The sequence below is a fragment of the Stegodyphus dumicola genome, chromosome 1, assembly GCF_044657685.1.
Source record: "Stegodyphus dumicola isolate Sdum_Otavi_A_Nest chromosome 1, ASM4465768v1".
Taxonomy (NCBI): Eukaryota; Metazoa; Arthropoda; class Arachnida; order Araneae; family Eresidae; genus Stegodyphus; species Stegodyphus dumicola.
This window is the reverse complement of record NC_140768.1, coordinates 235,800,179-235,817,821: the sequence shown is the minus strand read 5'-3', so window position 1 is coordinate 235,817,821 and position 17,643 is coordinate 235,800,179. Positions and strand designations below refer to the sequence as shown.

The 17,643-nt window shown below is 34.1% G+C and overlaps 1 protein-coding gene across 1 annotated transcript in view; it reads right to left on the bottom strand.

The window, feature by feature from the left end:
- The window catches only part of LOC118202567 (alanine aminotransferase 1-like), a 68,470-nt gene extending 51,274 nt beyond the window's left edge, over positions 1–17,196 (bottom strand). Inside the window, exons 1-5 of the mRNA XM_085826553.1 lie at positions 16,489–17,196; positions 15,323–15,412; positions 15,113–15,221; positions 7,133–7,263; positions 6,944–7,057 (exon numbers count right to left, since the gene is read on the bottom strand). Coding sequence (XP_085682679.1) covers positions 6,944–7,057; positions 7,133–7,263; positions 15,113–15,221; positions 15,323–15,412; positions 16,489–16,764 — 720 coding nt within the window. The 5' untranslated portion in view covers positions 16,765–17,196. The remainder of the gene's footprint in view (positions 1–6,943; positions 7,058–7,132; positions 7,264–15,112; positions 15,222–15,322; positions 15,413–16,488) is intronic.
- Between the last annotated feature and the right edge of the window lie 447 nt (positions 17,197–17,643).

Genomic DNA, 17,643 nt, shown 5'->3' with positions numbered 1-17,643 from the left:
ACACATTTGCATGTGCTAAATGAGTATCGCAAAATCATTGGTAAATATAGAATTCAGTAACCCCGGTAGGTCTTAGAATGTACTTTCTGGGAATAGGAAGGCAGTACTATATGGAATGGAAACTGCATTTCTCTTCTGCCTATTAGGCTGAAGTATCAGAATTCTTTACTTTCATATATATAAGAGAATATATCATAGTGCATAGTATGTTTTATACTACTTTATTTAATATATGGTATAATTTGTAACATGGTTTATATAGTAATGTACATAATGTAAAGTATATTTTACTTGACGTTAGTAATGTGTTATACCAGTAGTGGTCTTCAAACTGTGTTCGAAGAGTTAAATTCCAGAGTTCTGCATGTCGAAATAAAAATTTCAAAATATTCATTCTATTTGACTAGTGCTTACTAGCTAAAAAATATAAAGACATATTTAGGTATAAATTAGTTTTAAAACTAAGCATGGGGTCATCATGTGCCAAAGAAAGTGATGGGCAATGCTTTGCAAGACTAAACAGCTTTCTAACAGAAAATGAATTGAAATTAGAAGATAATGTTAAAAATTATACAATGGAGTATCTTTTAAATTCAGGAAAACTATAAAAAAAATTTCCCAGAAAAGAAAATTTTTTGAATAAAAATTATAAAAAACTGAAAAATTTGAATAAAAATTATTCAGAATAAATTTTACTAAATAAAAATTCCTTTCAAGTACTATGATAAATCAGAAAGCTTCCCAACAAAGGAAAGGAGATAACTTATTGGCATATCAACAGATCCAACGTTCAAATCCAAATTTTCAATCGGACTTGTGCATTCATTTCATAACGAACCCGTACGAACGCAACAATTTTTTGTGTCAGGAGTGGGATTTTGAATGCCAATTACAACAATTCAGGCAATTGATGACTGCATTTGCTGCTTTCCAAGAAAAGATGGAAGGGGCCGTCTGCTCCGTTAAGGAAGAAATGAAATTGGGCCAGGAATCCGTTACGGAAGAAATGAAAGCCGTTCAAGCTGGTCAAAAAAATGAACTGCATAAAAGAAAACAAATTTGGGGCAATGAAAAACAGAATGGACATGGTTTAAAATAAAGTTGGACAAATTGAAGGAAAAGTTTCTTCGGTAAAAGAAGAAATAGAAGAGGGTTTCTTCTGTAAAATACATATAGAAAAGAGAGTTTCTGCCGTCGAACAACAAATTAATGATAGGGTTTCAGCCGTTGCAAAAGAAGTTGATACTTTAAAGAAGATCGTAGCGATGTCTGATAGTTTAAAATTTTTACCCATGCCTGCTTGTCCCTCTCTGAAGTTATCATGATGAGAAGACCTCTTGGCAAGTGTATAAAACACAATTTTCTATAGTGGCGGAAGCGAATTGATGGAATTCCCAAGCTAAGGCCTGTCACTTGCCGCTTCTCTGAAAGCAGATGCAGCAGATATCCTGCAGACTCTTCCCGAAAACCAGAGATTAGACTTCAAAGCTCTGTATGGCACGCTGGAGCTGCGCTTTGGGAAAAAGTGTTTAAAAGACTACAGCAGGCTTCAATTAAAATCTCGTCAACAGAAGCCCACCGAAACAATCCAGGAGCTCGCCACGGATGTAGAAAGGCTGTCCCATCTCGCCTTTTTGGAGTGCCCGACAGAAACAAGGGAAATCCTGTCCCTTTAATACTTCATCGACGGCATATGGGATTCTGAAATACAGAAAGCTCTGCGATTGACAGATGTTAAAGATTTGAAAAGTGTTCTGGTGTATGCCATGAAATTCGAGGCAGCCCAGCAAGCCACTCATAGAGACCGCTACCCAATCAGAACTGCTCAAGTCAGGAGCCAAGGGATCAAGTCACTGCTCATCTAGACGATTTAACTAGACAACTGAATGCTTCGAGACATTATATCGGTGACAAAAAACCAACCGTAAAGTGCTGGAACAGCGGTGCTGAAGGACAAATACGACGAAACTGCAGAACACCCCAGGGCACGGATGTTAAGATCGCTTCTAGCAAGCAGCAGGAAAGCTAGTTAGTGGCTATCTCATGGGGCAGAGGTTGCCAGATAATGAAAAGCCCCAGTTTAATGTGCTTCTGATTTCTGCCGTGAGAGGCGGCAGTAATGAGCTTTTCATAATAGGACATATTAATGGAGTTCCCTGCAATATGACGATAGATACAGGAGCCAACGTTACCATCATTCGAAAAGATTCACTCAATAAATGGGATGCAAACTTATCTGAACGCCGCCCTGCGTTAACCTGCAGACTCTGTCCGGTGAGAAGATCGACATTGGCGGAAAAGTAAACGTTAACATAATGTTTGGGAGTGCCGCTTACCATCACAGCATGTGTAGCAGAGATCATTGATCCTTGCATACTCGGATTGGACTTTCTAAGGTAATACAATTTTTCCTTGGACTCCAAAAACAACAAACTGCTTTCAGAATCTGAGAACATGACTATCCATCCTCAGAAGGGATCCTCAACTGGAAATGCTGACGCCTTGTCCGAAAGACCCAGCTCAGGAAGCTGACGGTGCTACTTTGGTAGATGGTTGCATAGATTTTTGGCACAGCGCAATTAAACGATAAAGAGAAAAATGCTGCCGATTGCATCATTAATTATTTATCATGTTTTCTCTCGTTCATCTTCTGACGTGGGTCGAACCAGTTTGACACAACATAGAATCGATACCGGTGATCATCCCCCGATAAAGCAGCATCCAAGACGTCTACCATTGGCTAAACAGGAAGAGGTGCAAACACTGTTAAAAGATATGGAAGAAGGCAATGTCATTGAGCCTTCAGCAAGTCCATGGGCATCTTCCATCGTTCTTGTCAGAAAGAAAGACGGCTCAACAAGATTTTGCGCAGACTATTGCCGGTTGAATGAAGTTACGAAGAAAGACAGTTAACCTCTTCCTAGAATTGATGACATTCTAGACACTATTTCTGGAATCAAGTGGTTCTCAACGCTTGATTTAAAGAGTGGGTATTGGCAGGTAGAAATGCACCCTGATGACCAAGAAAAGACAGCATTTACTACGGGACAAGGGCTTTGGCAATTTAAGGTGATGCCGTTTGGACTGTGTAATGCACCGGCAACATTCGAACGCCTCATTGAGACTGTTTTGAAAGGTCTTTCCTACAAAGCCTGTCTGATATAACTGGACGACATCATCGTCGGAAAGAGTTTGAAGAGCATCTAGAAAATCTTAGAAAGGTGCTTCAGAAACTGAAAGAAGGCAATCTGAAGGAGTCCCGCTAAATGCAAATTGTTCCGAAGGGAAGTGACTTACCTGGGACATGTCATCTCTGCAGGTGTGAGCACGGATCCTGAAAAGGTGTCAGCCTATAAATCCTGGAAAAGTCCTGAAAATGTCCATCAGCTGAGAAGCTTCCTAGGGCTTTGCACCTACTATAGGAGATTCGTGAAAGACTTTTCTTCCATTGCGAGACCCCTTCACAAGCTGACGGAGAACAAGCAAAGGTTCTTGTGGACAAAAGAATGCGAGGATGCATTTAACAACTTGAAAGAAGCTTTAACATCTGCTCCAATCCTGACGTATCCTCAGCTCGACAGACCCTTTATTCTCGACACGGACGCGAGCAATGAAAGTGTCGGTGCTGTTTTGTCCCAAGAAATAGACGGCCAAGAACATGTAGTAGCGAACTGGAGCAAGTGCCTGTCTAAACCGGAGAGGAATTACTCTGTCACCAGGAAAGAGTTGCTCGCCATAGTCAAAGCCGTAGAGCATTTCCATCATTATCTATACGGCAGAAAATTCCTGCTCCGTACAGACCATGCATCATTGGCCTGGCTTTTAAATTTCAAGAATCCTGAGGGTCAAATAGTCAGATGGATAAAGAGACTCCAGGAATATGACATCACTATCCGTCATTGTAAGGGATCATCACACGGGAACGCCGATGCCCTGTCTAGAAGACCTCGCCCAGAGATATGCCGATGTTGTTCCAGGGTGGAAGCGAAATACGAACTCCCGAGTCCAGTCGCATAACAAATTACAACATCAACATCGACTGATCGAGACCCATGGAGTAATGACGAAGTCAGGAAAGACCAGCAGGAAGGCCGTGACATTAAAAACATAATCGATTTAATGGAGTCATCAAACAGAACACCTACATGGCAGGACATTTCTATCTATAGTCCAACAACAAAACAATAGTGGGCACCCTGGGATTCACTTCACATTCAAAACGGTGTCTTATATCGGAAATTCGAATCGGATGATGGGAAGACGTTCCAATAGCAACTGATACTTCCAAGATCCCGGATTCCCGATGTTCTTAAAGAACTACATAACAGCCCTACAGGAGGTCACTTTGGAATAATAAAGACCTTGTCTCCTTCGTGGACGGTTGCAAAGAGTTTGTGAGCGCTTTTATTGGAATAATGCACAAGATGACGTGCAAAAGTGGTGTCGATCTTACGATGCCTGTGCAGGTTGGAAAGGACCAAGGAAACGCAGCTGAGGCAAGCTGCAACGTTACAACGTAGGTGCGCCTTTTGAACGTATCGCCTTTGATATCTTGGGACCTCTGCCACGATCTGCTGATGGCAACAAATACATCCTCGTTGTCACTGATTACTTCACCAAGTGGCCTGAAGAAGATCCTGATCAAGAGGCTGTCACAGTAGTTGAGGTGATGATACAGCACTGGATTTCCAGGTTCGGAGTGCCTCTTCAGTTATATTCTGATCAAAGAAGGAATTTTACGTCGGCAGTAATCAAATAACTGCATTGACAAAACCCAAACGACGCCATTACATCCCCAGTCGGACGGCATGGTAGAGAGGTTCAATCGAACCATCCTTAATAACCTCTCATTTGTGGTTTCCAGAAACCAACAGGACTGGGACAAGAAATTAAGGCTGTTTTTACTGGCTTAACGTAGTGCTGTTCACAAGATTACCGGCTATTCCCCATCACAGATGCTCTTCGGTCATGAACTTTGTCTGCCTTGTGATCTCTTGTTTGGTCGCCCTCCGGATGCTCCTTCATTGCCTGAGGAATATATTCAAGATCTCCAGGCCTGGTTTGAAGTGATTCACAACTTTGCATGAGAACGAGTCAACTTGGTGACGAAGAAGATTAAAACCTGATATGACACAAGAGCTATTGAACATCAATTCCACGAAGGAGACAAGGTGTGGTTGTTGAATCCAACTCAACGGAAGGGACTCTGTCCAAAATTACAGTCACCTTGGGATGATGCGTACACAGTCCTAAACAGGCTGAATGACGTCGTGGTTCGGATCCGTAAGTCTTCAAACTCTAAACCTAAAGTCGTTCATTAAGACAGGTTAGCTCATTACTATGGCCATAGTACGTAGTGTAAGTAATTGTAAATAGTGTAAGACCATGGTCCTTTTTGTTTCTAAATGTGTATTTTGTATTTGATTTGTATTCAGCATTTGATTTGTTTAAAGTTAGTTATTGCATTTATTGTTCATGTTGTTTGTTACTGTAATGCTTAGTATTGCATTTATGCCTTTAGTTGTAAGTTTGGCTTCCTGTCCAGGGATTGTACTGCCCGGGACGTGCAGTCCTTGGGATGGCGGCAGTGCTACGGATTTGGTATTTAAATAGCTAATGTTAGTTGAATTATAAATTAAATTGTTTTATTTTCCATGCAGTGCAGCACGTGACGAATATTAAAGGAAAGCTAAGCCAGAAAATTAAAAATACAAGAGCATGTGCATTTAACATTTAGTAAATAAATATCTCTTTTGATTTCGAGAAAGTTCCAGAAGATTCTCGCGCACGATTTAAAATCTTATAAAAGGAGGAAAACCTCTCAATTCAGTTAGTAGTTAGTTTAGTTTGTTGTTGTTTTAAGAGTTTGTTTAGAAAACTGCTCTTGTTTACTGTAGCGAATTTGCAGATTAGCTTTCTCTAGCTGTTTTGAATTGAGTTCTGTTGAACGTTTGAGTAGTTAAGAGATAACTACTGCGAGATAGTGTAATACTTTACGAATATCTAAGGGAATTTAAGCATTTATGATAATAATAAATTTTTGTTCATTTTTAATCGGACTTGTGCATTCATTTCAAAACGAACTCGTACGCACGCAACAATGTTATAGTGTCAAACTGAACATTATTTAAGTGAAATCTTTCTCAAAGTATGTAGCAACAAAAGCAAATTATAGAAACAAAATGCAGAACATGAAATGTGACTGCAGATCATTTCAATACAGATGCCCTTTGATAGTTTTATATAAAAAAAGGAATGCACACACCACTCATTAAATATAATGCAAAGGTAGATGACACCTCTAGAGTAAGTTAATGCTATTAATGGGTTAATGACATTAATGTTGTTTTGATAAAAAAAATACAATGCCTTCCTGTAACTGTCTTTAAAAAGTACCTATAACATATTGATCTACTTTAAATATTATTTTAAGATATTTTTTCTGAAGGTAGTGTCGGGTTCCTAAAAAAACTTATGGTTCTAAGGGTTCAGCGAGTCGACAAAGTTTGAAGACCACCCTGTACATCACTTATTAACATGTCTGTATTTATGTATGTTAAACAAGTATCACGTTTAATATAGTGTTCACTATTATCTGTGGTCTAACGTATCAATAGTAAACCTTGGAGCATATTTATCCACAACTATGGGAGCACAATTATATATGCATTATGCAGCTGTTATAAATGCTGACAACTGCTGTGCTTTACAGGTTCATACTTGGTTTTAATATCTTTTTTAAGCCACGTAAAGGTATTCAATACTTTTTGAATATCTTATACGAAACCAGACTGTGATTAAACTATAAACATAACAATTTTTTGTGAAAAATGCAATAATTAGCATGCTGATTTCTAGTACATTCATAAATATGACCTCTCGATGAAAAAAATATTCCATCCGCTTGACTAAATGCATGCAGAATAAACAATATAAAACTTACAAGATTCATTCCATATTCAGCAATAGTAGCAGAGTATAATGGATATTGCGGTATAGGAACCATGATTCCGGGAGGCTTTCCATTAGTAGAATAATTTAGCAGACTCAGCACGCTCTAAAAAACAAAATTAAAATGTTAGAACCACATAGACAAACTAAAAAATGAACACCAATAATAACAACAACTTGCCTTTACAGCTTCACTAGCACCAGTACTTAATATAATGTCCAAATAATTGGATGGAATACCATCACGTCTTTCTATGTAGTTGGCAACATGCTTCTTAATTATTTCTACACCTGTACTATCACTGTAAGAACCTAAAATTACAATGCTACATTAATACACACTCAAACTGACATTTAAATAACATTGCTTAGAATTATCCACATTTAAAATAATATACACTATGTAAAGTATACTACTCTTAATGTTATTACTTAACATTAAAAATAACTTGATTAGACTTGATTGACGTAAAGGCACCATTAACATTTAGAAACTTTTAAAGCAATATATGCTGTTTCCTTCAAGAAAACGGTTCTTTAAAATTCACTTGTCAAATGTGAATAAAGTCTCAGAATTTCATTTTTTATGAACCTCATGAAGTAAGGAAAAGTTTCAGATTGAATCTGAGACAGGGCTTGAATTCGGATGGAGTCCAGCTCTAGTACTTCCGAGTTTTTTTTAATGAAGTTGTAATTTCAGATGGAACTGCAAATATGATAAGCTCTGATATTTATTTATCTCTTCATAATCCATTTAGCTTTAACAATTAATTATTTGTAATTTTGTTTCAGCTTCTATGGCTCTGCCACTTCCAATTCTATGAATTAAGCCTTGACCTGAGATATTCAAAATCACCCTATAAATCTGTATAAAGCTATACAAACAAGTTGCTCCAAATGTAGCCAAATTTAATGATGTATTTAAGAGTTAATTTTGATAAAAGAAAATTCTATGTATTGTCAACAGATGGCAATGACCATTGCACTGGATTTCTGACGTCAGAATTACGGGATGGCAGAATTCTCGCCGATGTCGAAATGGAATTTTTGGCCAAAGAGAGCTGAAGCTAATGACTGATTTAACCATAGCAACAGCCTATTAGGATTTAAATGTGAAACCTTGAGCTGAACATCATCTGGAATATAGAGTAAAAAAAAAAAAAAAAAAAGAGAGGCTTCTGTAGAGGGTCTACAGGTTTTATTCAAAGAAAAAAGAAAATACATTCATTGGGTAGAGTAGACTACAATTAAGGTACCCCTTGTATTATCGTCAAGTTGTTGTGGTAGCCTGAGTAGTTGAATGTTATGGAAACCCTATTGTGACATAATCGGGTGTATGCTTCTGGGAAATTTTGAATCATGAGATGTTTTGTGAGCGTTTTTGTGGTGTGTGTTGGTTTTATTCTTATAATGTAGTAAGATTAATTTGAAGTTTCTGTACGTTTCGGAGCGAAAGGGGAAAAGAGCTTTAATTGACTGGTGTATAAATGAAGGTTTACTTAGTAGCCATTATAAGTGTCCTGTATGTAGGAAGGACATGCGTCTAGTCGAACGTAAAAAACAGTTTAGATGGATTTGTAGGAAGAAAGGTTCAGATGGTCATTATGTGAAGCGTTCGATCAGAAAGAGTACCTGGTTTGAAAAAAGTCATTTGAGTAAGATTGATATTTTGATTTCTACGTGGCTCTGGGTGTACGAAGCGAACTCAAAAATCATGGTAAGTGAATATTTGCTTTTGGTAGTGCTTATATGTATAACATGTTTTCCTTTTTTTTATGTTATTTTATTGTTTGGTTTAAAATTTATTTTATTGAGATTATGTGTTTTTTGTTTGCCTATATCGTAGAATTTGGTGCTCCTTTGACTTTTTAAAGTGAAAATATATTGATGTGTACGTGGACACATTAAAGGAAGTGAGCATGTGCTATTCTGGGATTTTTTTTAAGTGAAAATAGGTCGACGTGTACATGGATAAAGTTAAAAGAGTGCACAATGCAATTTTTGTGCAATTTGGGGATTTTTTTTAAGTGAAAATAGGTCGACGCGTACATGGATAAAATCAAAGGAGTGCGCAATGACATTTTTGTGCAATTCGGGGATTTTTTTTTTAAAGTGAAAATAAGTCAATGTGTACATGGATACAGAGTTTGTGCAATTGTTTGTCTTGTTATTTTGGCTTTCTGTAGCGGCGATTTTTGGCACAAAAATCACTGCTTCGCAAGCCAAAATAACGAGTCAAAGAATTGCACAAATCGCTATCCATGCACCGCCAAAAATCACCAAGTTTCGCCAAGAGGTACCCTAAACTATACTTTTACCCATTCATTTAGTAGTGATAGTTTTAAAGAAAATATTACCATTCACGTGTGCAATGTTAAGCTCTGCAATGAATTAATACTTTCTGTTTGTTCATTACCTTTTATAGATTTAGTAAATTTCAGTTGAAATATTTAAAGATGCTGATTTAAGCTCTATGATAACCGTTATTAATAATCAAAACTACCTTTTTATCTTCCCCCCTCCTCCCTAGAGAGCAAGTGTTACATTGGTAATATTTACATTGGTAATATTTTTATTCTTCTCTTGTATAGGAATTTTAATCTAATAAGCATTGGACATAAAATTTTTACCACATAAAGAAAAAGAGGTAGGAGTGCTTAATATATATATATATATATATATAGCTCAATCATATTATAGTTAAACTTCTTGTGTAATTATCTCTTTTAAATAGTCGTCTCCATAGAAAACCAATTCTTTTGGAAATGTAGATTATCTTAAAGGTATATTCTATTCTGTAAATTTCTTCAATTTAAATGATAAATCAGAGATTGAAGATGATATTTTCATCATCCTCACAATAAAATATTATATGTATCTGTATTATGTCATATCTGATCAATGGTATAGTTAGAATGCCTGGGACAGAGTTTGCCTGCTTGGGCAGTCTTTGAGTTTATCATTCCTATTGATATAAGAAAATAACTCTAAGGAATGTAAAAATCACATAGAGGAAAATAAATTTAAAATCTACTTTTATTTCTGAGGAAAAAAATTTAATTCCATCATTTTAAAATTGTATTATTATTATCATCATTTCTTTGTAAAACCACCTATTACAAAGAGGTCTACTTGATTCCTCTATTTGCTTTATACTGATAGTACAGATCTATTCAAAAATACAAAATTAAACATTTGTAGTTATAAAATGATTTTTTATTTAAAAACTAAAAACATTTTTAAGATTGTGAGAAAAGTTTACAAGCAGTATTACATTATTTGAAACTTTCATATATTAATATAAATTGCAAAATGTCAATAGGACTGCCTTTTCACATTCTTGATTAATTTTCTTTAGCAATAATCATAGAAATAAAATTTTGAAACACTTCTCTCTTACTATGGAATTTTTCCTTATTAGCCTTTTGATGGTCCATAATGAGCTCAAATGCCCACCAGCAGCTGAACAATAACATCACTGAGCACTGGTCAGTCCACTCGGCGAACAGGTTGGCTGCATGACATTGTCGTGGTTTTCCCCAAGTGTAACATGTAAATGAGCCACTTTCGCTTAGAAAGTTCTTCACTCCCCCTTTAGGTAGATAGCTCTTGAGTAATTTCCCATAATTAAATTAAATAAACCAACAAACTCAGCTCCTATTCCAGTTACACACTGCAGTGGGCACAAACAAATGCAGCTCACATCACAAATTTACAACTGACAGATATTGTGCATATCTGGGAAGAAAGAATTACTTAATTTCACAACCCCTCAAGGTTTAATGTCACGGAGATCATAATTTAGTTGATATTCACAATTTTCAAGTTTTGAAGAAATAAAAATGGTATTAGAGTGCATAGCTATTGAAATCTCATGGTGATTTCTTTGTATATCTGATTAACAAAAAAATTAATTTTTCTTCTTAAATAAAATCCATATGGCAACTCAAAATCTTATTCTTCTTCATCTGCCTGAATAATTCACAGGACTAACTCTATCAACTATTATTTCACATGAAAATGCCACCTCCAAAAACGTGTCATCCAGGACAGATCATACACTCTAGCTACACCACTGTGTTTGACATCACAAGTATTAAAAGAAATGAAGATGAAATTTGCATATAATATAAAAAGCATTAATTAAAATTTATAAGAAAAATACAAAGAAAATGGAAGCAATTTATCTGAATAAAAATATGTGCCTGTAAATTATAAGACATGTGAATACACTGTAAATTTAAGCTTTCATTTCTGCATTTCAGCTCTTTATTAGTACTTGGAAGTAGTAGGTCTTACTATTTTCATCCAAACAGGAAAATTAAATTTCAATTGTTTTCAAAATAGGAAGTGTTGCTAAGCCACATGCTATTATACCTATAATCAGAAACTAGCTGACTGATTATCCATGGATATGCGATACATATCAACTTATGTACCATAAAGCATTAAGTTTCAATGTTGCAAACCATTCTAATTTTTACATATATTAAAACAATTTTTAAGATCAATCAGTAGCTCATGATAAAATTGCTGAAAACAGATCAACTCCAGTTCAAATCCTGGCGAGTGAGCTGTCTGCAAGGGAGTTGTGTGGTTTTCCATAATGGATATGAACTATTCTCCTTAGAAGGACGACATGAAAAATTATACGTATTTATAGCTTATAAAGTGCAAAAATACCACCAGGAACTCTTTTAGTGAAGCTGGTAACTTTAGCAAAATCTGACTCCCTTTATGAATAAAAAGAGATATTAAAATAAATACAACATAATGCTTTATATATGATGGACTTTTTGCAAGTATAAATGAGAAAAATTCAGTACTGAAATTGTTACGAAATTTGCCCAAGTATCCAGAATTTTTACATTTTTAATTTTTTGGCAAGTGGCAACAGTTATTGCACCAACCAACTTCTCTATTAGATAAATCTCCAATTTCTGTAATAGGAAGAACTGATAATGCACATTCAGATAATCAAGTATACTGTACATATTTTAATAATATTTTGTTCGTTGAATCTTAAATACCATTCGGAAGCTATTTTTATTAATTCAAGTGACCATTTAACACAAGAAACAAAATACAAATAATTTAAAAAAAATTTTTTTTTTTTTTTTTTAAAGGACCACGAACTGAGAATTTTTTTATCTTGTCTATAGCTAATGCAGAATATTCTTTAGTAATAAAAAGGACCATGAACTAAGAATTTTTTTATCTTGCCTATAGCTAATGCAGAATATTCTTTAGTAATATACACTACTTTAAATTTCCTTTGTCCATTATTTTATGTAGAGCGATTTAAAAAACTTGAAAAATGAAACATCAAAAAATGATATTAAAAATTACGATTTTTGTGACATTACAAGAGGTACCTTTTATTTAAAAATATGTTAGTTTATTTATTTCTTTATATTCTTATTATATTATATTTCTTGCCATATACATCTACAGTTATTGGTTACCACTGTGGATTTCAAGCTGGAAAATCTACTATTAATCAAATTCATTCTGTTAGACAAATTTTGGAAAAAAAAAAAACAACTAAACATAATATTTTCCATCTTTTTACAGATTTTAAAGCTGTTTATTATAGCATATACTGTGAAAAGCTGTTTGAAGTTACGCTGGAATTCAGATTTCCTAGAAAATTGATTGATCTATCTAAAATGACATTAAAGAGAGCACATTGCGGAGCTAAAATCATATCTCAGCTATCAGAGGCATTCTTACCGAGAGGGCGTTGAGACAAGTGATGCCCTTGCATGCATATTTTTAATATTGCCCTTGTAAAGAATTAAATTATAACTACAGTCACCATATTTCAAAGATCTATATAGTTACTAGAGTACACTGATGACATCGAAATTATTGGCAGAAGTAAACAGGTGATTGTGGAGATTTATCTCCCTAGAGTCTAGGGAGAGAAGTCTTCAAAAATTAACTCCAGAAGTTCTTTGTTTCAATAATGTACAATGACTGAACAGGCTGCAAACGTTTTACACAATTTTTACACCAAATGGCACATTTATACTTAATCCTCTTCCCAAGATATAAAGTTGCTTTCTTATCTCCCTGCATATAGGTACATATAGTTAAATACTTACGGTTCTTTTGAAGCCCCTCTCTTATCAGAGGCCTAAAGTGGTTCACCCCCTTGGTAAGGCACTGCCCTGTGGGCATTTATTAACCCTTTGCCCTTGTTTGATCAAGACAATTTTTGTCAGTACATAATACATTATAATTTAAAGTATTTTACTTTCTTTAATATAAATATCATCTTAATGAATACTAAAGTAAGTGATTATGAAAATTTACTTTACAGAAACAGTTTAAAGAGAAGTCTTCGTGAACAGGTTAAAAAAGGCAGTGCTACTTACAGGGTTAAATTGTACACAGTTCATTTATTAAACATTTGCAAGATGAATCCAATATCCAGAGGACATTTTGTACCTGAGATGGAAATACTTCACTTGAGCTTTGTTTGATGTAGGTTTTTTCTAAAGAATTGATTTTCACATAAGCAACCAATCAGATATCCTGAGAACAAAGATTCCCCAAAATGTTTCTCTCAATGTGCACGCAGGAATAGTTTTCAGGTCTGATAATAGCTTAAGGTTGAGCAGGCACAAGGATGCTTGCCAAACAGATGACATTTTTACAGCATAAAATACAATCTAATGATTCATAGAGATACACGAGATACAAATGAGCTTGCAAATAATCATAATAAGTAGATGGGAAAAAGAGACTCCAATAGCTTCAGGAAACTCAAACACAAGTACCCAACATACCCTCCCATGACTTAACTAACAGGTGTCTCCTTGTATATAACAGCTTGCTTTTTATTTATACAGATATTTTGTGAAGTAGCTTCTATATATTTCTTAACTAAACAGGTGTGTAAAGAAGGCTCAAAAGAGATGCTTCCTTTACAAGGTTATCTAAATTTTTATTTCCAAGCAAGCCACAATGGCTAGTAATCTACTGAAGAGCTAGTTCTTTATCAAAAGATAAGAGAATGTCAATAATTACTTAAGAATCATATACAGGGCTGACAGATGAAAACTGTTAACTTGTAATGGTTGGGACCACAACTTCAGAATCTTTATACCTTAACACCTTTATAAAACAAGATTCCAAATGTTCTCATCATTTGAAAATCTAACATACAAGATATGACATTTAAACATTATTGAATAAATATGATATTAGTATAGTTAAATGGAAATAAGTCACAGATAAATGCATTATGTAACACAAAAAGTTAAATCTAGAATACTTTCTATTGATAGCAGAAGAGATGTGAATATTGTATTCATCTGAAAATAATCCTCTTTACATTTTAGGGAAAGAATATGACTGAATATTTAACTCTCTGAATGGCACAGGTCTGTATTTTGGATTTGTCATGAAGACCTGTATTCATGCAGCATTTATTAGCTAAATTTATATAATTACTTATTTTAGTCTCTATTTTTATAAACTTGCATTCATTAAGATTACATTTACATTATTAAAGAAAGTACACAAGAAAAATATCTTAAGTCATAAGCTAATATGCATCAAGCAACAAAAAATCCTATGACTGGATAAAGCCAGTCATGCTGCTCAGAGGGTTAATGATAGCATGTTACAGCAATGAAAGGCAAGCTACCTAATAAAATGCAATATTTTACTATGGTACTGGAAAAAGAAAAAGAAAAAAAAAAAAAAAAACCAGAAAAAGTTAGTGATACAATGTTACCTATTTGTTTTCATACCAGTGACCAATATTGTGCATGCAGGTCTAAATTTAAAGAGATCGCTCAGCTAGACATTATTACTCCAATTATTGAAGTTATGCTGCAGCTGATGTACACAATAATTATTTGCATGGTTTATTTTATTAATATTTGAATAGTATTTCTTTACTATTTGAATCTGCAGTTTCATTCATCAAAATACTTCTCTACAAGACTACCAAATTTTAAAACAAAACTATAACAAAAAAGGTATTTTGCAAGCAAATACAGTATATTCTCTTATAACACACAAATCATCCAAAAGTAACTTAAATCTTAATCTGATCGTAATTAACACACAACATATTAAAATTCAGCATAAGTTTAAATGTGTTTCCAATAGATATACCAATTCAAGAGTGTAAAACAATACAAACCAACACTTTCCCCTCCACAGCCTTTTAAAATTTCTTGGGCTCTTTTTTTCACATCATCTGGAAATTGTTCATCTTGCATCATAGCAGGATAAACACACAAGGCTAACACCTAATATCAATTTAAGAAAAAAAAATATACATGTAAATATCCATCTGAAGACAATACTGAAATTTATGAAAACTATCTGAATTTTATGTAAAATTTATTACCTGTCTTAGAAAGGTCAAAGGCTTCTGACCCATTGCATGACAGTCTCCAATGTTAGCTCTGATAACATCAGTAAAAGGTTTCTTTACACCCTGTCGAAAAAAATTAAATCAGTTGTATGAAATTTCTTTTTATTTGCCAAGTTTAAGTTTTTATTTTTAGATTTGTAAAAATACACATGCATTAATTAGTGGAGAAGAAAAATTTTAAATAAACAATTTTCTTTTACTAATTTTTAAATGCATAATCAGAAATGCTTTCATTTTAAAAGAAAGGCCTCTTTTAACTTTATTCACAGTTTTTAGTATACTTAACATACTACTATACTTAACTTGTCCGCTATATAGGAATATAATACAAAAATCCTCGTATTTCTAAATTAATTTACTCCTTCCTTCTTTCAAGGATAGTTCCGATTTGACAAATACGCAAATTGTTTATTTCAAGTGCTATAACAGTCAGTATTGAGAAGTGTGAAGGGAAAAACAACATATACTACATACCAGAATGGTTCATAATTATAAAAATAAAAAAATTCTTTAACAGGAGATCAATTAAGTACCACCGAAAATTAGATAATAAATTCATACAAATATTATTATGTCAAAAGTACTAACAAGAATTAAAAAAAAAAAAAAAAAAAAACCAGAAACTTCTTTAAGTTATATATCATTTCTGTTAAAAACTTGATTTACAATATTCGGTTAGATGTTTAATTATGGCAAAATGCAAAATCTAAGAAAAATAAACCGTTTCAAAATAAATTATACTTCATTACATTTTAAAGAAGAAAAATTTGAGTAAATAAGGACAATTAAAGTTAAGTTTTTTCCAGTCTATGATAATTTTCCAGTCTAAAATTTTTCCCTCCTACTAGCAAAATTTTGGAAGAATATATTAACCGTTATAACTATATTAATTAAGTATTCATAATATTAAAAAAAAATATTTTAAACAAGGCTCAGGAATTGATGCCATGAACAGGTGGCATGAAACAAAATTACTTATAAGGATTTAAGAGCGGTGAAAAAATTAACCACCTGACACTTTTAAAAGTATATTGAAAGAACATTGCATATGCTTATGCATAATTTATATTTATTTGTAATTTTAAACAACATAATTTATGAATGTATTTCAGGGTCATATGCTTTATGTTAGTCCATACCTTTTCTAGCTCTTTTTCAATTTCAGCTGCTCGAATAACCAAAGGACCTCGTACTGCATACTCCATGCGTTTAATATTTGGATTCATATTACCCAGTGTTACAGTTTTCGCACTCATCTTGCTCGTCGCTGTACACAAAGCAGCTGAAAGTCTGAGAGAGAAACAACCGTGCACTTTTGTTTTGGTAGACTCTGCCAAGTCCTCACACACATGCGCAATAAAAATGCCGAGCCTGCGCCGTAAGAGAAACGTATCCATGCTACTTTTTGCAAACATAGCGAACTAACACCCTTTTCAAATTCCAGCAATTTTGGAAAAACTGGCATATAAAGATGTATGTCAGCTTAGAAATGTAATCACCTATACCTAAATACTCAAACTATATCCGAAATACAAACAGCAGCAGGCCAGGTTACGTTGAGTTTCCGGCAGTACTACTAGATAAAGCAAGTATACTGGAGAAAATAGAAGTAGCTCTTTAACCAGTCAGTCTTTTTCTCGATGAATCACTGATAAGTTAAACCATTCAGCAATGCGGTAATTCAGTTTTAGAATGCCACAAGTTTATATTATTAATTCGTAGTCAATATAGAACGTTCTGATAGAAGACCCACAGCACAACGCAGTAACTTTTCCTCATAGACACAAATAGATATTAAAAGACGCCTGAGTGTCTGCTACAAGCAGATCGCAGCGCTACAGATTTTTCTTTTTGGCGAACTGATTGGGTTGGCAGTCGGCACGAAGCGATCCCCGCTGTCGCGCGCAGTTCATCGTTTGCTTCTTTATTTGTTACGAAATCTATTAGATAAGGCGCGTGAAAAAAAAAAAAAAAAATTAATTCGAATTCATATTGCAAATATCCTTTTATCTGAGTTTAATTTTTCACTCAGCAGGAAATTTACACTGTAAAATGTTATGCAACGTATCATTACGAAAAGCAATTAATGTGATTAAAAGTTTAATTATAGAAGGAGAAGAAAAATGTTTTTCCTTGATTTTTGAAGTGTCTGTCTGGGGATATTCTGTTTAGAAGATAAGGAGCTAGAAAATTTTATCTATTAATTCTTTTTTTTTTTTTTTTTTTTTGACAGCATGCTTTGCGATGAAATAACACAAAGAAAAGTCAAACAAATAACTGATAAAGAGAGAAGT